The sequence below is a fragment of the Mauremys mutica genome, chromosome 19, assembly GCF_020497125.1.
Source record: "Mauremys mutica isolate MM-2020 ecotype Southern chromosome 19, ASM2049712v1, whole genome shotgun sequence".
Lineage (NCBI taxonomy): Eukaryota > Metazoa > Chordata > Testudines > Geoemydidae > Mauremys > Mauremys mutica.
Genome location: NC_059090.1, coordinates 23,737,179 through 23,763,226, shown reverse-complemented (window position 1 = coordinate 23,763,226; position 26,048 = coordinate 23,737,179). Strand labels below are relative to the sequence as shown.

Below are 26,048 nucleotides of genomic sequence, written 5' to 3'. Positions count from 1 at the left end.
GGGTAGAGCCAAGAGCATGACAGCAAATGTGGAACAAGGAGATTAATATGCAGAGGTTAAACCTTTAGGGGGTTCGTGAGCTAAATAAGCAACTGGAAACATGTGTCTGCACATAGGAGCAGACACTTGAAGTATAATAACCATACATAGAGAATTAATCCTTCAGTGCAGATTGAAAAGATCCTTATGGGATATCAGATGCATCTGGCTGTCTAATCAGCTTGTGCCTTGGCACTACTTAGTGCATTTAATATATCAGCCTCACAAATACACTAGGCCAATGCATAGCCTTGATTGACTGTTATGCAGTTTAAGACTCTAATTAAATTAATTCTGGAACTGAATGAGAGCCTTAGCATTAGACTTGTCTACCCTAAGAATCCCAGTGCTGAGGGCACTGGGGGAGCTGACCCAGTAAAAGAGTGGGATATTTTTGCAAAATTTCCCGACTGCAGCCCATACAAAAAGGGCTTTAGCTTAGCAGTTCTCTGCTGTGAGAGAGGAAGCAAGCAGGTAGGTTGCATACATATTTTTTTTAAAGGTGACAACTCTCCCTCAAGTCCAACCCAGGGGAGGGAAATTTCCTCAGTGTCATTTTGGTCTATTGAAGTCCCTGTAGACAGCCATATTGTCTGCTAGTGAGGTGGGACCTAATGCTGCATACACAGTGCTACTGATTTCACTAGGACCACAGGCAGAAATAGAATATCCCCATATGTGCATATGCAGGACTGGGTCCTTCATTTGTAATGAAGATGCACTAGAGTTCCTCAGAGCCCCTTGTGGCATCTGGACATGAGCTGTAACTTGTTTCTTTCAGCAAGTTACAGCGCCTTTGACTTATTTTCCTTTTCAGACTGCATCCCTTTCCGTTGCTATTCACCCTTCCCCATTCCCCACGGTACTGGAAAGGCCCCTAGGATGTTGCCTGAATACCAAGTTCTCGCAGCTGAAAGGGCGAAAACCACATTACACAATTGTCTCGTTTCAAGTGTCCGGTGTGCCCAGGTGTGTGGTCCTCGGAATGGCTCTGCTATGTGTCAGTGTGAAACGCACAAGCTGGCAGGGTACTGAGCGCTCTCCTCTGAGGTGTAAATTTTGTATCAAAGGATTTCCTAACCACACTCCCACGCCATCCCCAAGGAACCAAATTCAAACAGAGCTGCCTGAGACGAGCCCCTTTTTAATATTCTTTATTTAGGCAAGTAAGGGTTTGCCAATTTTCAGATTTTGAATTCTGGTTTCATTCTGATTAGAAACGAAACCCACAAATTTTGAAATTCTCTTTGAAAGTGAAAGCCCTTGGGTCCCGTGATTCTAGGGCATTCCACCTGGCTGGCTGCCCTGGGGCCATAAGACTGGAAGCCCTGTGGTTCCCAAATGCAAGGCAGTCTGCCTGGCCGGGTGCCTAGAGCCCTGGGGTTCCCAGCACTGGGGCCATCTACATGAGTGGTGTTCTCCCCTGGGGCCATGGACACTGGAAATCTGGGCTGCCAAGGAGCTAGGTGGGTGAGCTCACAGGAAACTGCATGGGTTCTGGAGGAACTAGGTCAAAATTGAAACATTTCAATTATGACAGATTGGTAAATTTCAGCAAAAAACTCTTTTGTCAGAATTTTTCCAACCAGCTCTATTAATTAGGCTTGGCTGGTGTTTGCTCCCATAAACCTTTGCCAACATATAAACATTTATCCAATAGATGGCCTGTTATTTCTGGCAGTAGCCTGCACTCTGTATTGTGCCTAAGACAAGACCCATCATATTCCATTAAGATCTAATGTGAAGATTTTGGCGTCTGCTCTGGGCAGCTAAGAAGGTTGGAGATCAGAAAGCCACTTTCTCCAGAAATTCACAGAAACCTTAAATCCCAAGGCAGTGAAGCTAAGAAGATATTAATACTACTTAGCCTTTATCTAGTGCTTTATGTTTTCAGAGCACTGGACGGACATTAATTGAGGAGGCTTAATTAAAGAGAGGCCCAAGTACTTGTTTCAGTTATATGGGTGCAACTGTCTTGAAGCCACTGGGACTGCTCTAGCACAACAGAGCTGAGAATGAGTAATATTTCACACAACGACTAAGGCCTTGTTCACACTAGAAAGGGGTTTGCCGGTCTGGCTATCCTACTGAGCCCACCTAGTGGAGACACAGCTATGCTGGCAAGAGCTCTTCGGCTGGTATAGCTTATACTAGTCCCCTGAACAAATAAGCTCTCCTGGCAAAAGGACTGTTTCACTCAGGTAGCTCCTCACAATGCTGTCTTTTCAAATGGGTGTGAGGACTTGCTACTCTCCCGGGCATCTCGCACCAAAAGAGATGGTTACAAATCAGGCTACAGACGTCAATTCTGAAACATGCGAGTATGATTATGGCAAATTAGCTTTGAGAGGTGAAGATCCAATTCAGGGATTCTTTCTGTTTTCTTACCCTAACAATGCACAAGAGACTTTTATTACAATAGGCTTTACTCTGAACTTGGCCTAGGGAGATAAGAAGTAACCTAGTGAAGACAAAATACGTGGTGACTGTTAAATCTGAAAATACTCTGAGGTATATACGTAACTTGTAGGAGTGGGTGCTTAGCTCTCCAGCAGTCACTGGCCATGATCCCTTGAGCCAGATCAGTGAGACACTGTCATTGCCTAACTTGCTTGTACATTAAGAGGAATACTCATTCTGTCAGGTTCATTATAGTACCGTTGTCTGCTCTAAAACATCCCAGGCACTTTGGTGAGGTGAGGGAGCACTGTGTAAATTATCCTTCATTACAACAGTCATCTTAGGGATCTTTAGTCTTCCTCTTACCCTGAATGCTAGTGGCTGGACATTGTATTTTGTATTCAGCTGCTTGTACTTTGCATTGGCAGCTTGTAATTTCTTTATGCAGGGGACTCCATGCCTCACAAGCTGAGACACACATTTAGTTTGCTGCAATAGCTCTCTTTTCCAGTCAGCCCATGTTGTTCCTTGGAGATCAGTGCCACCACAAGGTTTTCTTGTTCTGCATGCATCTCTGCAATGGAGTGTGGCCCACACAGCAGACCCTCACTGAAAAGGGAAATGCACGTTTCAGGACCTCAACCCCAGTGTTACCCTTAAACTCTTGCCCCCTTGCTAACCCTCTCTGTGTCCTGTGCAGGAACTCAGTGAGATGATGTACACAGACCGGCCAGACTGGCAGAGCGTGATGCAGTACGTGGCCCAGATTTACAAGTACTTTGAGACCTGAGCCCCAGAGCAGAAGGTGGGCAGAAGTGGGGAAGAGACTGAAGAATGCCACAGAAGCACTTGATCACTTTAAAAATAGCCTCTTTTCTATTCCATGAGCCAGCCGAGGCTCCTAGGTTGCAAGGAAAGCTCTTCCACGATTCTGATCGCATCTCAGTAACCTTGGACTGCAACCAAATAAAAATCCATTGTCCACCTTTACAAACCAAATACAGCTGTAAGTTTATTTCAACATGGAAACTACAAGGAGTTTTCTGCCATTGTGGGATATTTCTGAAGATGATGCCCTTGTGCTTGATAATGACTGCCTTTCAAACCAGACTCTGCCAGCTGGAGATTTGCCACAGAACCAAGTGAATGCAACATGTACTTTGTAAATCAGTGCCTGAAGTAATGCTGGCACTCAAGGGATGCTGGCAGAGTATTGTCAGTGAACCAGCTGACAACAGTGCTCCTCTAACATAGTTACAAATAGATGCCTAACTCAGATGGACACACATCCCAAGTGAGTCCCTCTCTCCCTTCCTTTCCCCATATGTTTTATATATACGTACCAAGACAGATACACACACGCGCGTGTGTAGCACCTCACACTCTGGCACACTAAGACAGACATACACACTAGTTTGCCTGACTTAGGTCAGCCTGCAGGGTCTGCAACAGGATCTTTTTCTGACTCAGAGGCCATCCCATGTGCTATCACCAGTCAACCATAGAGGTACAAAAGGGAACCAGTAGGTGCTGTGACTCCGTTCCTGGTCAAACAATGGTAACTGCTTTGATTTGTGAGAAAAATCACCTCATTGCTTCAGTGATAAACCTTGTAGGGAGCCAGAACCCTGATACATACCAGGTGACTGCGCCGGCACAGTAATTTCTGTAGTGCTGCAAATGCAACTAGTTAGTTTTATTATACAAGGCACAAATAACCAGGCAGTGACTCGTTAAACCTGAGTAACCTGTGATATCTCAGAGCTACACATTTACAGCAGGTTTGTGTAGAGTAAACTCATTACTCCAGGTTGTTCCTAAGTAATCTGCAAGAATGTGTAAATACTTGTTACTACCCAGAAGGCCTTGCTAGCTGTGCCCTGGGCAGTGAAGTGAAATGCATAGGTTATTACTGTATGTTTAGACTTGAGGTTACTGTGTAAAAGAACACACAAGAGATTTAATGCCAATGGCAACATGCAACTGTATTCCGTAAGTTACAGCAAATGTAGCTGGCAACTCTTGGTTGTGTCACTGAAGCCAGAGCTAAGCCTGTGGATCCCAGCGATCCTGCTGATAGCTCCTGGCGTAAAGCAGTGTTTAATCTGTCACTGTACATGCCTCCTAGTCTTTGGCCCCATAAACTTGAGTCTTCCATTTGCTCTCAGATGGTTTCCCAGAATGTCCTCTCTGTGTGGGATCTACCCTAGGGCAGCTCTGTTGCCTCAGGTTGTGCTGATAAAAGAAAATGGTTGTTTACTTACAATGTTTAACCTTGTGGCCCAGTCCTGATGCCTCCTGAATATTAATCACCCACAGCTAGGGGTCATTCTCCTCCCTTACCTAAGGGAACAGAGCGTGCTCCCTGTTCTAACTCACCCCGCTAGTGAGGCAGAAATAGGTGCTTTCGCAGAAGAAGCTGGGTGTTTTCAGCTTCCTGATGCTTCACAAGTGCCCTGCACTCACTTGCTGTTGATACAATGCTAGAGTCCACAAGCAGCTCATTTCAGACCTTCAGTTTCTCATTTTAAACAACTCAAGTTCTTCCCTAGTGATAGATGTTAATCCCCAGCCTTGGATTTATATTTAGAATTTGGATCTTGTTGGTTTTTCCTAAATGTCTCTAATTTAAGCCCTTCTTTCCATGAGTTTTGTCTGTAAATGGATGTGGTTCTGGGTGCGACTGCCGTGCCCAAGGCAGCTTTCCAAGAACGGGGGGAGAGAAGGGAAGGGCCAGGCTGCTGTCATCTAGACCCTGCACCCAAGAGGGAGGCAGACCACTTGGCCATGAATTCACCTAAAGGGTAGTGCTCAGACGGCACAACTCAGTCCCATGCAAAATCTATAGGCAGCATACAGGTATGTGAGGTGCACCTGTTCCTGCAACAGGCTAGTTTAAAAGTCTGATCTTTGGCAGAACTCATACACTGATGGTGAGAGGTTGGTATGTTCAGGAGGTCTTAAGTGCTGGTCACCCACTACACTTGCTATCACTTTTTGAAATCAAATAACTACTGGGAGGTGTGTAACAGACTCAGCAGCACAGCAGGTGTGACCCACCTGGTACATTCAGCAGCACAGCAGGTGCATTTATCTGGATCTGAAGCAAGGACAGAACTTATGCAGTTAGACTGATCCTGGGGGAGAGGAGTGGCTGATTTATCCTCAAGTATGTTATGCCTGGACTGTATTGGCAAGGAGGCGTAAAACATCCCAGTTTTAAGCTTGTTCCAACATGGGGTCTATTTCTGTCATTTCCTGTAGTTCTTACGACTATTGTCATGGGACTGGATCCCTGTTTTGGTGCCAGCTGTCTCAGCAGAAAGAGACTAAGGCAGCAAGAATTGAATCTAGGTCCTGATAGAGGCTGCAAGCTTTGGAACAGTGTCAAAAAGAGAGACTTTAAGCTCTTAAAGGTATTTCCTGTTGGTCAATTTGTTTCTCCTTAATGATGCAGGCAGGATTTGGGGAGGGGGGGAATGTCCCTGAATAAGGAGCAAACTGAACAGAGGAGGTGACCGAAGTCCAGCTTACAACTGTCCTGAACGGCATGAGGAATGAAAGTCTCCGAGAGATCTGTCAGTCCTTGTAATACATAACTCTCTTGTGGCTTTACCTCTTCAGAGGAATGCACCATTCCCAAACGTGCACTCATGGAACCTTTATACTACACCGTGTGCTCCCTGTCTGTATGATGCTCACTCTCTTGCACTCATGCACACATACATGTGCCTAGTTAGTTTTGGCAGCTCACTAGATATTTAAGTCGATCCTAAATGCTGACTTTGGCTTAGCTCTTGAGGAAGATGGGGAAGAGGACAGTTGAGCTGCAGTTCCAGGAGCCCTGGCTGAAGGGATTGCATTGTGTAAATGTTGCACAATGGCTGCTAGGAAAGAGAGGACACGAAGGGGGTGGAAAGTAGGATCTGACGTGCAAAGTCACTGATCCCACATAGAAAGCACAAAGTATTTCATGTCATGGGAGGGGAAGGCAGAGATGAGCCATGGGGTGGGAGGGAATTGGGAAGCCAGCCCAGGGTCTGGGCCTTCTGGGAAGGAGAGGATTTCTCGTGAAGCTGACGTGCTGTTTCAGAAGACATGCAGAAGCTGAGTGAATGTACAGGATGTGTGAAAGGGAAAGGGCAGAAGTATTTGGGTCTTTGTGAGATAGTAGAGGCCTCAGAAGTCTTGATGTCTGGAATTTCCTTCAGCTGTCAATGTGTGGTCTGTCCTCTTTGTTATCACTACCATCCCTCCCAGCTTTTGCCAGATTTCTGCTCTGAACTCCCAACGCCTGTGGTATTCAAAGAAACTTTAAGGGGGCTATGGCAGGTGTGGCTTCTTTTTCTCTGCTTACAAAAGGCAGCTGATCAGAGCAGGATAACAGATTGGTCCCCTATGCTGCTCGCTTTGCAGGCTGATTTTCTGGGAATGCAATTTGACTTTCCAGGCTCCTCCCCGCAAGCTACACCCATTCCCTCTTCCTTTGACAAGTTTTAGCAGTTCTTGAAAAGTTGATGGGAGCTGCCATATCTTCTTTGCCTCAAGCCTCCTTCCTGCTCTTGGTGGTTTTGTCAGTGTAGGAATGCCACCACATTGCAGGGGCAACCCACAGGACACCTGAGTCCCCTCTGTTTGATTTGTGACCCCTATGGATACCCTAAATCTAGCCTTGGTTTCAGTGACTGCCTTTCTCTCGCTTTCTAGTTGGTAAGAACCGGAGAGAAGTTGGTTCATCTAATTACAGATTTTGTACCTTTCTCATCTTTCCCTGGTCATGGTATCAAGGCTTCCTTCAGCAAATGTCCAGGGAGGCCAGCTGTTTGCAAAGCCGTTCCGTGTGTTTGAAATGCAGTCTGTGTGCTCCTGTCAAAAGAGGGCTTGCTGCCTAACAGGACTCGGGTCACAAGCATTAAGACATTTCACACAGTTGGCAATAGCTTCTACCTTTCCAAACTGGAATTGCTTTCCACCAACTCTCGTTGCTCAGCCACTAACACAGTGTAGAGTCCAGGCAATAATCTACCCACCATTAAATTTTTCATAGTTGATGGTCTCTTAATTTTTAACTTGCATCTGTGCCAAATTTCACTGGGCAGTGCTGGGCACAGCATTTTTACTGGTTTTGACTCAGACTAGAATTTTACCAGGTAGAAGAACCATCTCTAATAGTCAAGTAATTTTAGCTCTGTCCATTGGATACAGTTGTTACATCCATGATCTAATTTATACAAAGAGCACACTAGAATGTACATACTAGGCATTGTCAGATTTGGACATGCTAATACAGATGTATTTAAAGATTAACACTATTAAAGGACACAATGCAAAATCTGTGTAATATTTCTAATAAATCTTTTTTTTCTGATGGCATCTGGTCATGGTGTTCTAAGTACATGAACACGTCTGTTTATGAGCCTGCCTGGTGTTGGGGTTCCGTTCTAATGGAAGCAACGTCTGAGAAAAATTGACAGCACTGTGTCTGGGCTGGCCCTCCTGTAGGATGGACACACAATTGCTCTGTTCCAGTGATAGCAGAGTTGAGTCTGAGGAACAAGAGAAGTGTGATCTGAGCTCAGCTCTAGGACCCAGGAACTTCTACGTTCTATTGCCGGCCCCACCACTGAGACCTTCTGTGGCCAAGGAGAAGTCACTTAACTGCTCTGCCTGTGTCTCCCCAGTTATAAAATGAGGATAATATGTATCTCTGGGGGGTTGTGTGAGGATTAAGGTTTGCACGGGGTCCTGAAGAAGAAAAGCCCTGTACAATCTGTTATAGGGCACCTCCAGGTACAATAACAGGTAAGTGCCATTCGGTATGTAAGGTGATGATGATTGTTGTTTGTTTGACATAGATCGATGAGACTCTCTGGATCTGTGTAGGGACTGGAAGGTGGGTTCTTCCTAGGGTCTTGTGATGAGTTGATGGGGATGGGTGGAGGCTCAAATATGTTGAATCTACACATGATGGTATAACATCCTATTCATACTACTAGGCAGTGTTCTGTAGCTGATGCCTGGTACAGGAAATCCTCTCCAGCAACCATATAGCTACAGCAAGCAATAAATGTAGATTATGCAGAGACTGAGCATGGTATCTGCATAATCACTAGAATAGCATGTCTGTCTGCCTTTCACAAGCCTCTTGCTGTTTGTACAACAGTACAAAATGGGGGGCTCTAGAATCCTGTAGACATGGCAGTGTCCAGCTCTAATACCAGTCTTCTTTCCACATGGCCACTCCCAGACTGTACCCACATGGCAATTCTAGGACTAGTACCAAGCATCTGCCTCTATCTTGCAGTTTGGGCATCTTCAACTGAATGGTGGTACACCCAGGAAAAATTAAAACTGGCTTTGACTTTAAAACCTTTTCATGGTGGGTGGCAGATTGATGTAATCTAAGGGTGTATGGTGAAAGGAATCTGCCACCCATGCTCATGATGAGAGCCAAGGCCAAGATCTTGGCATGGAAAGTTGCTCCTGTCTAGCCCAATCACTTGGCTTTTTCTCAGTGCTCTCAATTTCTCTCAACAACTTTGGCTGCAGCGCAGTCGCCTGATTGTGTGCAAAGCTGGAATGCAAGATAGGGTTGTGCTCTCGGACAAGAGGACAAAAAGCAGAATCTCACTGACCAAAATCTGAATGCCACTGGGTGTAAATGTTTTTAAAATAAAAGCCATCCAATGGAGGAAAGAAGCGGTTCCTGCCAGCACAAATGTCTAAAGTGCAGACTCCAATCCCTACTGCACCTTCCTTTTCATCATGCTAGTATTTTCCTATCTGCAGACAGAAGGTGCTACAGAATCCCATCTTATTTCTGAGGAATCCAGCCCCTAAGATACTGTGTCACAGATGGATGAGCCTCCACACGTTCTGAGATCTGATTCATTGTGGGGATATACACAAAACATTTGTCTGCTTCTTCACACCTCTTGGTCCAGCAAATTTGGGCTGAAAATCTCAAAAAATTCTCTTCCTATTTCCAGTACTTTCTGCTTTCAGTCAGGTCACAAAAACCCCTTGATGAAAAGGCTCTTCCTATTGCATGGTGCATTTCTGGAGCCAGCCAAAATTGCTGAGACAGCCAAGAAAATTAAAAATCATGAAACAGTTAAGCAACTGAATCTTTTCCAACCTCCCAAAGAGGTTTGGGTTCAGTTGCGGAGCTGAAAGTTCATGGGGAGGGAGATGCTGCTCTCACAATCCAAACCGGTTTGCCCATTCCTATCTGTGTGTCACATTTCAGCTCCAGATTTTTAAGGCTACATTCTAACCACTGAAAATAGGGAATTAGTGGAAAGCTGGGCTGAACCTTCATTATGGGGAACAACACTGATGTTCTCATCTGATTTGGACAGATTATCTCCTAAATATAACATGCTGAACTGCAAACGGCCAACTGCATCTTCTATGTTTCCAAACTGCTGCCAGGTTTTGTTTTGAAGGTTTGTTCCAATTAATTCAGGGACCATTGGTCCCAGCATTCTGCTGCAGACAGCTTCTGCCATGGTTTCCCCAGAGATCGCTGGTCCAAGGCATGCAACAGGATTCCATGCTGCCTACAAATTGACTCCTGGTTCTGAACGTGGGCATGGACGAGGGGTCAGCAGCAATGTGCTAACGGAAGCTCTGATGAGAATCCCAGCTGCCTTGGCATGCAGGAGGCAGTGATTGTCAAGGTTTTGTTGATGTCTGAGCTGTGGGCTTTTCAGGAGGTGTGGGTATGGCTGCATTGGGATCTTTCCTTTGTGCTTTACAAGTCAGAATTCTCATCTCCTCCAGAGAGGAGGAATGGTCTTGTAGTGAAAGCCCTAGACTAGGACTCCAGACACCTGGATTCATTCCTTGTGTGACTTTGGATAAGGTATTTAACCACTTTCTACCTAAAGTCCCAATCTCCACTTACGTGCTGGGTATCCTTTCCTCCCACCCTTTGTCTTGTCTTTTTAGATGCGAGCTGTTTGGGACACGCGCTGTTTCTTGTTATGAGTTTCTACAGCACCTGCCACAATGTAGCTCCACTGTTCGCTGGATCCTGTAGACACGCCTGTAGTACAGATAGTTAACAAGTCCCCGGCCAGGCTGGCTTACCAATAGTGATGAGTTCTAATAGGGTGAAACCCGCGTCCATGTTGCACAGCTAGCTGTAATCTAGCAGTAATTCCCACTTGTAGCTTTGCTGGAGGTGGAAATTCTAAAGCAAAAGATGATGCTTGGAACTTGATTTTCAAGTTTGTGTGCAATTGCCTGCCTCATTTGCATACACACCATGATTGTTCCTGAATAGGTATTTGCCACATGCAAATAACTACTGGGGTGTAAAATTGGCTACCTCTGCCTACAAGTTATAGTAACCGCACGTACAACGTAGGTACACAGATGTGAGCAGATCTTTGGGAATCGGTGTTTGCTCATTTGCGTATCATTATCCAGAATGTCCCAACAGCTCCCAGCTATTTCATGGCATGGCTGGGATCTGAGCTCTGGGCCATGGCAGGAGTTTGGATACACCAAGATCTTTTCTGTACTCTGCAAAGCAGCCCTTTGAGGAATTTTTGCAACCACATGTTGAGACTAGATTCCATTCCCTAGCTATAAAAGATGTTACGAGCCTCTTGCAGAGGCTGTTGCCAGAGCTAGCTGTCTCTCTCTCTCTCTCTCTCTGGGATACAGATGCCACAAGATGCAGCATTCTTGTTAGCATTTTTTTTAAAGGAAACAAACAACTGGACCTGACAGTTCTTGGCTGCTTAAATTCTATCGTAATCCAGGTGTAGGCAGTAATTGTAACAACATGACTGTGTTTGATAGCAAACAGCGGTCTATGAAATAAAATGTTTAGTGTTTTAAAGTAGAGACACACTCTGCACTGCTTGGCCCAAACTGTTTACGTGACCTTTTACTGATGTTTTTGCTGTGGTTCGTTATGATCTACTTTGGTGGGCAGTTGACAGAACGTCCTGGGAGCTAGAAAACCGCCACAGAAATGGAGACAAGGTGGATTCAGTTTTCATCCTGGAGTCAAAGGATTCAGCCCGCGCTCTCTGTAAATGTTAAAGTAATCCCCATGCAGTGCTCTGCTACCCTTAGGTAACAGGTCTCGCACCAGTTCTGAAGCAGCAGTCTCTGGCACTTCCATTTCCGAAGTAAATAGCCTAGATGCTGACTAGGCTATGTTGCCCTGGCACTGCATTAGTCCGCCGTGCGATATATTCCACTCACTCAGATTCATGTGCTGGGAAAATGTGGATTCGTGAGTGGAGCTTCTCAGCCCTTCTATAGTGACCCCCAACTCAGCCCATTCACAACAGGCATCCTTGAAGGCGCCACAGACTCCTTTGTGTCTACATGGGGATCAGAAATGTGTGGCTGGCCCGGATCAGCCTGCAGGGCTTGGGCTTTGGGGTTGGAAAAAATCGCTGTATAGACATTGGAGCGTGGGTTGGAGCCTGAGTTGTGGGACCCCATGAGGGTGGCAGGTCCTGGAGCCCGGGCTCCAGCGCGATCCTGAACGCCTACACAGCAATTTTTAGCCCTGTAGCCCGAGTCTTTTATGCCTGTGTAAACATACCCCAAAGGGCCCTGCTTTGGCTGCTTCTGCGCTGACTGGCTAGGAGCTCTGGCTGGCTCTGCTTTGTGGGTGGGAGGGGGGGCTCGTGTGTTTGCAAGGTGAGAGCCATGGACAGAAGGCCCTCGGGGAGGGCACACGGTTGTGAATTCTCAGCCCTGGTGCTGCTGAGGAGGGTCTGTATTTGTGGGGAAGAAAGCTACCGACAGTTCTGCTGCATGGGCCTCGCGTTGTGTGCTGGGATTCCAGGAAGGAACGGGCTTGGGGTTCAGGGCCAGCTTCATACTGAGTTACTGATTCCCCAGTTCGGAGTTCTTCCTCGTGGCTCGAGCTAGTCATGAATAGCGCTGCTCTGCCCAGACAGAAGGGGGCTCCCGAGAACCAGGCTTTCAGACGGTTGCCTAGCCAGTCAGGCCTGCCATTCTGAATCCTGTCCCTCCAGGAGGCACAATGCTCAGAGACCTCGGGGAAGTGACTCATAGTCTGACTGGCCAACACAAACAGGGTCACTCCTGGAATTTCTTCTGTAGGGGGTGGGACTTCCTGTTATGCTGTCATGCAAGATGGCCTTGTTTGTATTTTGCCTTTTCAGACAGCACATGGCTCAGGAGATAAGAAATGGGCTGCAAGCTGGAGTAGACAGGAAGCAATTCCTTCCTGATCCCTGCCGAGATCAGCTTCCACCCTGAAGCCTGAGTTCTGGTTATCCCTGTTCTGAGCTGCCAGTGTTACCAATGGCCATAAGGTAACTAGTTTATATCTTTTATTTATAAGGCTCGGTTTGATACTGAGGGTGACATTTTGACAAGAAGCAGCTGCTGGTGAGTACTGGTTGAGAAGTTGTCCTAGTGAGTCAAAAGGCACAAGTGCCATATTCTGCTTTGTTTGGCCACTCAGAAAGCATCAGAGTCCTGCATTCTGTAATCAGTTCAGGCATTCAAGGATGCTTATGCATCGAGTCATAACTCACTCTGATTTCTGGCTTTATGAACACCAACTTTGCATACCACTTGCCATGACTCAGGCAGCAGGAAGCTTACTTTGTACATAGCATTGCCATGGTAGAAATAGCTCTGTCTTGATCCACAGGTGCATGATTTCAGGATTGAAAATAGGCATCATGACTTGTTTGCATCTAGAGCAAAGGGAGTGGTTTTGTTATGGGTTTTGTACAGCACCCAGCACCAATCCCATTTGTGACCTTTGGATGCTGTGGTTATGTAACTATTAATAGTGATATGTTGGCAACAAGTGTTACCTTGCAGTGTGGTTGTTTGTGAGAGTCCCAGCAAGGGGTTGGTGAGTGAAAGCTCAGTCTGCAGGAGTAGCTCACAGGGGAACCATTACTGATACAGCCGAAGGGGAAGTCACTAACCAAACTGCTCAGGCTCTGACTCGGTGGGTTGGAGGCCACACTGATATTGTTACAGTAGCTTGGGAGGCAGGGGTGATGTTGCAGCTCAGAGAGCCGTGGCATTGCCACAGTGCATTGAAAGGTGGGTGCCACCAGCATGGGTGGCAAGTTTGTAAAAATTTTGGTGGGGCCCAGAACCCGCCCCCAACTCCGCCCCCCCCCAACTCCGCCCCCACCTGCCTAAGGCTCTGCGAGGGGGCTCGGCAGGGGAGGTCTGGGGTGCAGATCCTGGGCTGGGGATTAGGGTGCAGGAAGGGTGCTGGGTGCAGGCTCTGGGCTGGGGCAGGGGGTGGGTGTGCAGGAGGAGGTGAAGGGTGCAGGCTTTGGGATGGAGTTTGGGGTTGGGAAGGGGTGTGTGGGAAGGGGGAGGGAGTTTGGGGATAGGAGGGAGTGCAGGGTGAGGACTGTGGGGCTGAGGATGAGGGGTACATGATGCAGGAGGGGGCTCAGGGCTAGGGAAGAGGGTTGGGCTGTGGGTGAGGGCTGTGGATGAGGGGTTCATGATGTGGAGGCGCTCAGGGCTGGGGCAGAGGATTAGGGTGCGGGGGGATGAGGGGTTCATGATGTGGGGGTGCTCAGGGCTGGGGCAGAGGATTAGGGTGCGGGGGATGAGGGCTCTGGCTGGGGCTGAGGATTAGGGTGCGGGGGGATGAGGGGTTCATGATGTGGGGGTGCTCAGGGCTGGGGCAGAGGATTAGGGTGCGGGGGATGAGGGCTCTGGCTGGGGCTGAGGATTAGGGTGCAGGGGGATGAGGGGTTCATGATGTGGGGGTGCTCAGGGCTGGGGCAGAGGATTAGGGTGCGGGGGGATGAGAGGTTCATGATGTGGGGGGCTGGGGCTGAGGATTAGGGTGCAGGGGGATGAGGGGTTCATGATGTGGGGGTGCTCAGGGCTGGGGCAGAGGATTAGGGTGCGGGGGGATGAGAGGTTCATGATGTGGGGGCGCTCAGGGCTGGGGCAGAGGATTAGGGTGCGGGGGGATGAGGGCTCTGGCTGGGCTGAGGATTAGGGTGCAGGGGGATGAGGGCTCTGGCTGGGGCTGAGGATTAGGGTGCAGGGGGATGAGGGGTTCATGATGTGGGGGTGCTCAGGGCTGGGGCTGAGGATTAGGGTGCGGGGGGAATGAGGGCTCTGGCTGGGGCTGAGGGTTTGGGGTTGGAGAGGCTCAGGGTAAGGGCAGCCTGCCTTGCCAATACTGGCGGAGGGCAGGCACTAGGACCCTGCGGCAGCAGACAGCAAATCTGCTGGGAGCCCTCCGGGCAGCAGGCAGGGGAGAGGCGCGCTGCGTTCTGTCAGGCAGGGACGCAACACAACGCGGCGGAGAGGGGGGAACACGCGGAGGGGGGGTGGCAGGCGGGGGCTGGGACCTGCTCCAGGCAGGGTCGCGGCGGCGGGGGGAGACCTGCGGTGGCCGGGGCCGATCCAGGCAGGACCGGGGGGGCGGGAAGAGACCCAGCTCCAACTATTGCTGGAGCAGGGCGCCCAGCCCTGAATATTGCTGGGGCCCGGGCCCCACACAAATATATAACCTGCCGCCCATGGCCACCAGTGCAGCTGCTGGAGAAGCACAAGGCAGCAGCATAGATTCATAGATTGTAGGGCTGGCAGGGACCTCGAGAGGTCGTCGAGTCCAGTCCCCTGCCCTCATGGCAGGACCAAATACTGTCTAGACCATCCCTGATAGACATTTATCTAACCTGCTCTTAAATATCTCCAGAGATGGAGATTCTACAACCTCCCTAGGCAATTCATTCCAGTGTTTAACCACCCTGACAGTTAGGAACTTTTTCCTAATGTCCAACCTAATCCTCCCTTGCTGCAGTTTAAGCCCAATTGCTTCTTGTTCCATCCTTAGAGGCTAAGGTGAACAAGTTTTCTCCCTCCTCCTTATGACACCCTTTTAGATACCTGAAAACTGCCCTCATGTCCCCTCTCAGTCTTCTCTTTTCCAAACTAAACAAACCCAATTCTCTCAGCCTCCTTCCTAGGCCATGTTCTCAGGACCTTTAATCATTCTCGTTGCGCTTCTCTGGACCCTCCTCAATTTCTCCACATCTTTCTTGAAATGCGGTGCCCAGAACTGGACACAATACTCCAGTTGAGGCCTAACCAGCACAGAGTAGAGCCGAAGAATGACTTCTCGTGTCTTGCTCACAACACACCTCTTAATGCATCCCAGAATCACGTTTGCTTTTTTTGCAACAGCATCACACTGTTGACTCATATGTAGCTTGTGGTCCACTATAACCCCTAGATCCCTTTCTGCCGTACTCCTTCCTGGACAGTCTCTTCCCATTCTGTATGTGTGAAATTGACTGTTCCTTCCTAAGTGGAGCACTTTGCATTTGTCTTTATTAAACCTTTATCCTGTTTATCTCAGACCATTTCTCCAATTTGTCCAGATAATTTTGAATTATGACCCTGTCCTCCAAAGCAGTTGCAATCCCTCCCAGTTTGGTATCATCTGCAAACTTAATAAGCGTACTTTTTATGCCAATATCTAAGTCGTTGATGAAGATATTGAACAGAGCCGGTCCCAAAACAGACCCCTGCGGAACCCCACTTGTTATACCTTTCCAGCAGGATTGGGAACCATTAATAACTACTCAATGCAGGTGGCAGCATTGAAAGCAGCCACCTGCCGAAGCTGAGACTTGCCCACCCACTAAGTTCAGAAAATGGCAGCCAAAGGTGCCAGACTCTTATGGTCGCCTGACATGACTAACTACAGGCATGAACTCCAGGTCACATGACAGAGCAGGAGGTTTTCTATGCCGAGAAAAACCTCCTACAGCTTTCGCTTTGCTTCTATTCTACACGACAGTTTCAGCAGGTGGAGATTGGAGTGCTGAAAGGGGACTGTGGGGAGGTGCCTTTCCCAGCGTGCTCTGCACACACAGTCAAGAGTCCGTCCCCCCCCCTTCCAGGAGCTTGGCTTTATTAACAAAGAAAACAATAAGGTCAGTTCAAACCTTTGCCCCACCTTGGGCTGCTCCTAAGGTTCCTCCCTGCAAATTGCTCAGCCCACCCCCTAAATCCTCTCTCTCTCACCAGAGCCATTCTCATGTCCCTTAAATCCAGGAGAGACACTGAGCTCCATGGCTCAGTGAGTCAGCAGAACACACTTAACGTATCCCAGCTGGATCTGCTAGGGGGGTAAGAGGGTTTGAAGTAGACACTGCCAGCCTGTTCCAGTGACATACCTATGCTTATTCTTATAGCTGCTTTCATGGTCCATGTACTGATTTCTGGTTCAGTTTGGTTTGAGTATAAATGCCTCAATTATTTTACTCCCAAACACTAAAATCAAAGCCAGCAGAGGACCCTACAATAACAAGCCAGTCTGTGCACAATTGCCAGGAGCAACCTGCCATAAGCAAATTGATGTGCACAGCCTTCTGCACTTGGGAGCAGCCCTCTAATAAAAAGTAGCATGTGGCCCATTGCCCACCCGTCGTCCCGCTGTAACAATCCAGCGCATGCAGTCCAACAGTAATGGAATCCTGTGCACAGCTCAGCCCAAGGAGCAATCGCCCGGGCCCCCCTGAGCCAGAGGGGAGCCGTTCTGGGAAGGGAAGAGCCTTCAGTCTGAAGCTGGCAAAGGGGCTAGTAATAACTGGAAAGTAGCCCAGCGTCCATTTGTTCCCTTATCTGCAATTAAGCCGTCTCACACCTGCCAGCCACGATGGGCAGTTTAAGGAAGAACTCTTGTAAGAGTGGAAACCAGCCCAGTGCTGTCTTGGTTCTTGGGCTCCCAGGGTTCAATGGCCAGTTTGTACACAACTCATGCCAGTGGATCTGGAGGGCGAACGGGGTTGTATGATAAAAGGGTGACCTATAGGAGGAGAGATCTCTTCTGAGCACTGGTGCCCAATGTGCTGTTACTATGTAGTGTTTGTAGCACCAGAGCACCTGGGGCCCTAGTCGTGGGCCCTTGTCAGGCACTGTCCAGACACAGAACACAATCTCCTCTCTCCTGTTGGAGGCTCGCTGGAAGAGGCTGTGTCAGTAGCACTTGGATCCAGTAGATTTAGTGTAAATCCAACGAGTGCTAGCGAGCGTGGGGTATGTGTAGGACAGGACCTTTCTTCCGTGTTTGCTTGGCATATCTGAAGGGAGATAAATGGTGCACATCTACCCTGCGTTTAGTGAATCCACTGACTCCAAACTCCCCTTTAACCCGTTAGTGGGTGCACTTGGGAAAGGGGACTAGCCAAAGACAGCACACATAGTCCAGGGCATGGTTAGCCTGATACTCGGGAGACCCAGGGTCAGTCCCCCTCTCTGCCATAGACTCCCTGTGTGACCGTGGGCATGTCACTTTGTCTCTTCGTGCCTCAGTTTCCCATGTGTCAAATGAGGATTACAGCCCAGCCCTGCCCTGCCTCACAAGGGTGTGATGAGGCTCAGCACACTAGTGATTCTGATGAATGCACACGCTATGGCTGCAATACCTACATCAGGAAAACTGTGATTGTTTCTCAGCTTTTGGTCCTTACCAACATGTTGGGAAAGGAGGGACCCTCCAGACCAAAGCCCTTGGCTTCAAAGGGTCTGGGCCCATCTTGTTTGGAGAAACTCCCGAGGGATATGAATGCAATCTGGCTCATTGGAATTTGAACAGAATTATAAACAAACAGTAGCTGGGTTGCAAAAATAATTCGGACTCCCCTCACTGCATCCATTTGAAAATCCAATTGTCCCTTTTTTCCAAACACCCTGGAGTGTGGGGAGAAGCACACTTCTCTCACTGCCAGGGCGTGGCAAGACGCAGAAGTGCTTCTCTTTATTCTTGCTGTGGGGAGAGGACTGAAAGTGAAGCTCTGAGTCACCCTTCTCCGGCAGGCGGTCAGCTACTTGGTTTTCTTAAGGGCATGAAGTTGTAAAGGTTTTGGCCAGGAAGCAGCTTTAGCTGTGAATGAAACCACCTCCAATGTTTGAACTGCAAACCTAGCTGCCTTGCCCTCTGCCCAGGCTTAGAAACTTAACTGCAGAAAAACTGCCCATGAACTTCGCTGGGGCACCACCAGGCTGCACCCACCCAAGTCCCACGAGGGCCCTAGTCCTGTGATAGGATCTGTGGGTGAACCCTTGCCACTATCCTGAGCCCATGGGTCAGGCCTTAGGCTGGTGGGACTGTATAGACCAGGTAAATCGTGACAGTTCCTCCTGCCTGAACTGAGGCTTCCATGTGACTGGCTCCTGGGAGAGAGAGAGAGAGAGACTTCTGCAGCATGGAAGGCATTAAGGTGAATCACCAAATGCAGGGAGAAGTCAAAACTTTCTTCTCCGTGGTCTTAAAAATTCTACCAGCATCAGCTCAGCCAAAGCTCCCTCCTTTTCAGTTAATTTCTGTGCTGGTCATGCTGTTTTTCAGTCTTGTGCTGAAAGGTTTTGCTCTGATTTATGATACCACCTTTAAAATGTCACTCGCAAGTTTTTGAAATTTTCCAGTGCTCAGAGTGTAAGACATGCACCTCTGAGCAGTTTTGTTACTAGCTTTAAACTCCTGGAGAGCTTCCATTTATCACATGCCAGTGGCACGGGGCCCTGGGAAACTGCAGCTCTGTTGCTCGGAGGTATTTTATCATCTTTCTATAGCCTCTCCTGTCTGCTGCCATCTCCCAGCCTCCCGTTCACACCACTGAAGTGTCCTCTGTGGAGATACAGGACATGTCTACACTGCCATAGAGCCCCCATGGCTGGCCTGGGTCAGCTGATTCAGGCTGCAGGGCTATAAGATTTAAATGTAGACGTGGGATCTCTGAGATCCTGAGGGTCTGAGAGGCCGCGCTCCAGCACGAGCCTGGATGTCTACACTTCAGTTTTATAGCCCTGTGGGCCGAGCCCCGGGAGCCTGAGCTAGCTGACCTAGGCCTGCCGTGGGGGTGCTACTGCAGGGCAGATGTACTTGCAGTTGCCCCACAGTCTGATGCTCTGGTTGCTTTCCCAGCCTTCTGGAAAAATGCCTAAACTTGTGAACTTTACCCTCCCCCAGTCACCTCCGTGATGTGCTGACTTTGAAAGCCGATCTGGAATCACTGACGTGCTAATGCTCAGCACACCAATCTAGGCAACAAACATTCGGGTGGAGTCAGAGTACTTGTTTCTCCTGCCCACGCCCTGATTTCTCATGGGAGATTGGTGCTCCCTTCACTTGCTCTATGATGTCTGTGCTGTGCTGAACACGCTGGGGAAATCCCACTTCAGACAGGGCTCACGTGCCTGCTGCAGATCTCTGGGTTGTATGATGCTTGAGGCACAAACCCAGGACACAACTGTGTCTTGTCCCATAAAACAAACCAAAAGGTGCCACTGGGGACCCGATGGGCTCAGGGGCCTCAAAACAGAAGGCAGAGCTAGAAGTGCTTCAGCACCCGTTCAGATCCCGCCTGGGTCAGTAGTGCATGCTCCCAACAGCTCTGCAGTGGCATCTGTGACATAAAACTCATGGCTCTTAGGCCAGTTCCTAGTGCCTGTCAGAGAAAACACCCTCAGAGGTGGCACTAATTGGCCTGCAGCTGCCAGGCCCTGCAGAGAGGCTGAGGACCGAAGAGAGGTTGGGGGTTGCTCTAGCCGGTGCTGAGCCATACTGGCAGAGCATGGTGGGTAAGGGCAACCCTCGCCCATTGTACCTTCCTGGAGGTAAACAGATCTGTCTCCTGGGTTGTGTCTCAGCCTGCATTCCAAAACAGGACTTTCCTGCCAATCCGCCTGCACCGAGAGGAGATGGGAACTTTCCCTGCCCCTGTCCATCCTTGGCGTGTTTTCTTGTTTCCCTGCCTCCCTTCCCTGGTGGTGGTTTCACCATGGAGTCTCCCCTTCCCCCAGCTGCTGCTGGCCCCTTTGCTTGGGCCCAGAGGAAACAGTCTGGAGCGACAAGGCCCTTTAAGGCCACAGAGCCAATTCCAGTTTAATTGGCAGGACAATAAAATGTTACCAAAGTCAATACACCAAGGACCTGTCAGCGCAGACATCCGGGTGCTACGGATACAGGGGCTGCTATTGCCTTCCTCCCGTTGCACCTCTGAGGCCGGGTGAGTGGGAGCTGAGATGAACTTGGCTCTCCTACTTCACTGCCTGCTTCTGCCCCTCTTGCTTCATTGCATCATTCAGGGGTGAGTGCAGGCTGTGGGCTTTACTATTATTGTCTGTATCGCCATAGCACCGAGGCACCATAGTCATGGACAATGATCCCCCTGCGCCGGGTGCTGTACAAACACAGCAATGGGCTGCCTCTACCCCCAACTGTTCACCTCCTTTGCAAACGGGTGTAGCAGAGGTGACAGAGTCCCACCTATAGTGCTTGTGCTGGGCGTTTATGGAGTGCCCCTGTTAGTGGTATCTGGGTGTGTAGCCAACCAGCCCCTCTGCAGCGCTCGGCTGGGTATCTCAGCGGAGCTCCTCACAGGTTCTCTGGAGCTGGGGTCGGGGGCGAGAGTGCGGAAGGTGGCGTGCGCTGCGGCCCTGAGTTGAGGCCGGGTGAGAGGTCCATGAGAGAGCCATGGCGAGGCATGAGAAGGGGTCAGGTGCACAGCGTAGCTGAGCAAGAACCCATAGGGGGAGAGATCACAGACAACTGCAGGAAGTATGTCGCCTTGACGGCAGCAGATCTGCTTCCCCAGGGACCACAAGGACTGAAGGAACAGCACGTAGCAGCCTGGCCAGCTTCTGCCAGAGAGTGGACATACAGACCGGGGCTGCACCATCCTGGCGCAGAGCAGTGGTCCTGTCCCCCACCGTACTCTCGCTCATACGGTGGGGCCTACTAATCCATTCCCCACACCTCATCCCAAACAAGAGGTACCAATGGGAATAAAGGGAGGTGGGTTGCCCTTTAGGGAAATCCTAGACTTCAGCCTTGGAATAAGCATGTTGGGCCTGGTGTCAGTTCCTGTGGAGTGCGTGGGAAGCAAGCCCCTAGCGTGACAGAATCCAATCCAATAATAATAATAAAAATCCCCTTCTCTCTGTATTTGACCTCCCAACGTCCGTCATTGCTCCGAGTGCACTGACGCCCCGGTACGTATTGCTGCGTTCCAGCCCTTGTGTGGATTCCACAAGCAGCAAGCCTGCCTTCCTGGGCAGAAATCTTTGCTCTGTCATCTTGTGATCTCCCTGCTCCTTTGTTTCTGTAATGTCCAAAGATGCACCTTGCTGAAGGCAGAGCTGATGTAACATCAGTAAGCACAAGGACTGCAGAGGTTAGCAGCTTGGCCAATAAGGGGGCACGTTATCAGGGCAGATGTCCCTCAAGCATTACGTGCTGATCGGTTAGGTACCACTGAAACCAGTGACTCTGGTTGGTATGCAGTTTGCTTGCAGGGTCTCGTGCAGAGTAGTGACTGGGATGGCCTCTCTGCAAGCAGCTGTTAGCCATTTTTTCTGATGGTGCTAAGCACGGTTTGCCCTTGGCTACACTTGCAGCTAAGCTGTGTCCAGCCCAAGTTCAGCTGCATCGGTTGCCAGCCGAGAGTCTCTTTTGTAATGAAGACAAAGCTTTTAATGGCACTCGTCAAATTACGCTGTAATAAGCCAAGCCTTGGCTGCCTGCTTCCTCCAAGAAGTGGAGAGCCAGGAAGATCACTTACAGCAGTGGAAAGCGTACAGCATGTGTGGTGATTTATCACAGCTCTCCCACGCACACAGACCTTGAAGAGAGAGACGCGGAACAACTGATTTCACATCGGGGATTGTGGCCTTTCTGCATATCTGACTTGAGGGACCCTGTATTTCTGCTGCTGGATCAGTCCATTAAAAAGTACTCACCATGATGGGGCCATGCAACCGATATAAGATGCATGCAGATTCTCCAGCAGCAAAATGTATCCAACCCAGAGTTAGCTCAGCACTTCCTGCTGCAACAGTAGTGCAGACTGACCCCTGGGCTATGCACCTGGACGGTCCAACTGCTCATCCCAGCTCTGCCATCATGGCGGTGGGCAAGCTGCTTCTCTTCTCTGAATCTGGTCTGTAAAGATGGCAGGACTTGCCTGCCTCAGGCGACTGCTGTGAGGATTGATCCCATCACAGCTGCAGCGTGCTCTGAAGGTGTAAAGTACTCAGCCTGAGGACTGAGGTTAGGGTTTTGTCACGGTGGTTATTAGTAAAAGTCATGGACAGGTTGTGGGTGCTAAACAGAAATGAACGGAAGCCCTTGACCTGTGTGACTTTTACTCAAAAGCATGGGAGGAGGGCCTGACGGGGGGCTGCCCAAACCCCACTGCGGGAGATGTGGAGGGTTCCAGCACCCACCGCTGTGATGTCTGACAGCTCTGGGAGCCCCTCACTGCCTATGGTCGCTGAGAGCTCCAGGGCGCTCCACCGACAGCTCTGTCCCTGCTGCCCTGGGGCTGAAGTGGACAGTGTCAGGGAGGTCTCTGAAAGTCACAGAATCTGTGACATAATCGTCTCCTTAATTACTACTAGTCGGTTGGGGTTGGGGTGTGGTAGCGTAATGAGGGAAATGCAGAGCCATTCCCTTGATAGGAGCAAGTGGCAGAGGGAGCATTGCAGGTGCTCAGGCGTTGGCTGATGTGCCTAACACCCTTCCCCCTGCATTAAAATGTTCCACGGAAAGCAAACGTGCTTCAGGAACCTAGTCATCTTGGAGCCTGCACGGGGCAGGTGTGTCGCTGTGACCTGCAGGAGCTGGCTTCCTTTCGTATAAGTCAGGCGTTCCCCATCCCTCCCACAGAGCCTGAGCATAAGCCACTGAAGTCAAGGGGCGTGTTTCCATTGACTTCAATGGGCTGGTTCAGGCCCACGTTGCTCAGGGACGCCCTCTGTTTTCATTTTATGGCCCAGTCCTGCTTTAATTTCCGATCCCCATCTTGTCTTATAGCACAGAGCCTCCTCCCACTGCTCGTTTGGTCAAGTCTACGCTAGAAGAGATTTGCTGAGGTAGCTACACTGACAAACCTGCCAGTGCAAACACAGTTTGTACCAATAAAAGTAGTTTTGCCACTCTAGCTTACTCCGGTTCCCCAGATGAAATAAGTGACATGGCCAAAAGTAATTTTATGCCAGTATAACATCATCTACTAGGCCTTTTGCCAATATAGAAATGCCGTAAAAAATTATCACATCTCTCATCCGACATTCTTATAACTAGCTGAAGTTTCTAGTGTCAACCTAGTGTTAGTCTAAGACACACAACTGGAGAGTCGTAGTTTCTTAGAATCATAGAATCTCAGGGTTGGAAGGGACCTCAGCAGGTATCTAGTCCAACCCCCTGCTCAAAGGGGGACCAATCCCGAACTAAACCATCCCAGGCAGGGCTTTGTCAAGCCTGACCTTAAAAACCTCTAAGAAAGGAGATTCCACCACCTCCTTAGGTGACCCATTCCAGTGCTTCACCACCCTCCCAGTGAAAAAGATTTTCCTAATATCCAACCTAAACCTCCCCCACAAGTTGGATACAGGAGTCCCTTTTGCTTTCTGTCCTAAGTTATTGTTTAGTGTTGCTGGGTGCTGCTAAACTGCTATCACGTTCCACCCCTGAGCTGTCTGCATTTAAGTGGTGGGTTAAATAGCTCCTGAACAGTGTGTAACGCACTTTGGATTAAAGATTCTTTAGCAATGTAAGTAGTTATTAATTATAAATAATTATCTTTGGAATCTCACATTTTGAACTTCACCAGTTTTGGGAGGAACCAATCTAAGCCCATTTGCCACACACAAATTTTGGGGAAATCTTTCAGTATCAGGTTTTGGTTTAACTCCTTGGACCTAGGCTTCTCCACTGTAGCCCCATGAACCGCATTCAAACATTGTAACCCAGTGTGTTCTCTAAGCTAATTGTTTCTGAATCTGTTAGTATGTGGCATTGTGCTGTTTCAGGAAATTTCATAATGTGTGATAAACATTCTTAGACCCTAGGCGGTCGTCATTTTGTAAAATAAATCTTTTTTAAGCCTGTGTGATGTCATTAGGGTTGATCATAAAGCAAAACTGCTGTAATGTTCTATAGTAACGTCCCCACATGCTGCTGTAACATCCTTGTAAGCCAAAGTTGTATTAATGTAAACAAATCCAGTGTTCATTCTGTAACCCAGAAAGATTTGCAAAAAAAACCCCATTTTGCAACAATTACTGTAAACCTTCCCAGCTGCCTGTGGTGTGATCTGTGATGGTAAACTTGGCCGCTTGCAGACTTGTCTACTGATACATTCCTGGCTTTGGTTTTTAAGAAAGTGAAACCATCAGTTTCACACCTCTGAGTCCTTCCTTTGGTAATTAAAGTGGTGTGAAAACCTCTGCAAAACGAACCTGTTGAAGTTCTGAGCAACTGAGAACAGGGGTTAAAATAAAATTACTTCAGTCACTGCAAGCAAATGCTAAACTACTCAGGGACTTACTGCACTTCCCAGCAGCTGTTTTCTATGTTCCCCCCTGTACCAGTGCCAGGCAAGTGATGCCAGCCCAAGGAACCACTGCAAGCCATAGGGCCCAGTATGTCCCAGAGCAGGGAGCCTAATGATCTGCAGTGTTCCCAGCTGGCACCTGTTCTGAACGTTCCCAGGCCCCTCTAGCCTGGGTGGCAGTCAGTGAGACACCAGTACAATGGGCACTGAATTCAAACCTTGATTCAAATCAGAATCTCCTACAGATGCTTATCAGGTTAGTGTTACTATTGTTTTTCATTGTTATGGGCCGCTGTATTTCCCAGGCCCCCTCAGCATCAGCAAGGAAGGTCTGCTATCCTGGCCAGTGGTGTTGGAAAAGCTCTGAGCTCCAGCCGCACTGCTATCCCGCGGCAGGCGGTGGACTGAAGCCCCTTCTGGGAGCAGTGGAGATAGATGAGCATGAAGGACCAGAACCTAGACAATGTCAAAGGCCTGCATTGGCCTGGTCAATGGGGTCCTTTAAATCTGTTCACCGTCCTTCTGCCATGGCTGCTGAAGCAGAGGCTTTGGGGGAAGCATGGACTTCCTTTGGCTTCCCTTTGCTAGCAGGAGCCTGACTCCCCATGATCAGAGGGAGTGGGAGCCAGCAGCATCAGTAAAAGCCACATGTGTCTGAAGTAAAAAAAAAAAAAAACTCCCCTTCCCAGGGGCTGGGTCTTATTCTTGAATGAAGGCCTGTTTCTCCTCTTCAGGTGTGTGTGGCTGTAGGGTGCAGGGCTAGAGAAACCCGTGGGGTGTAGGCTCCAGTACAGGTTGCAGGCACTTGTCTTCATATCAGTGACCAGACACAGGAGACACTGCCTCTCCCTGAGTTTAGCCCAGGAAAGCTTATGCCCGGATAAATGTGTCAGGCTCTAAGGTGCCCCAGGGGCTCCTGTTCTTCTGGCGGATTCAGACTGACAGGGCTGCTCCTCTGTGGCAACCTGCGCGGGGTAAGCCCCACGCCCGCCGCCAAGGTGCTGGCCCCAGCAGCCGCTCCCGGAGGGTCGGTGTCGGGAAGTGGGTGTGGAGCCGGCTCGCCGGACCCAGCCAGACCCCCCGCAGCTCGGCGTTGCCTTTCCCGGCTCTCCCGTGGAGCCGTTCGGACTCCCTGCCCCCGCCGCCTCCCCGCGGGCGGCCCCGGCCCCGGCCCCTCCGAGCCTGGGGGGCTCGCAGCCCGAGCGGCGTATGGGACTCGCCGGGCTCCGCCACCTGTGCGGGCGGCGCAGGGGCTCC

The 26,048-nt window shown here is 49.4% G+C and overlaps 1 protein-coding gene across 6 annotated transcripts in view; it reads left to right on the top strand.

Annotated features, from left to right (window-relative positions):
- Window positions 1-26,048, top strand: part of SPECC1 (sperm antigen with calponin homology and coiled-coil domains 1) — a 191,694-nt gene that overhangs the window by 145,887 nt on the left and 19,759 nt on the right. For 5 of the 6 annotated variants that reach the window (XM_044993278.1, XM_044993276.1, XM_044993279.1 and 2 more), the window contains one exon: window positions 3,140-7,805. In XM_044993278.1, the coding sequence (XP_044849213.1) occupies window positions 3,140-3,229 (90 nt within the window). In that variant the 3' untranslated portion in view covers window positions 3,230-7,805. Of the gene's footprint in view, window positions 1-3,139; window positions 7,806-12,602; window positions 12,756-26,048 lie in introns of those variants that run through there. The other variant, XR_006574295.1, reaches the window with a different exon arrangement.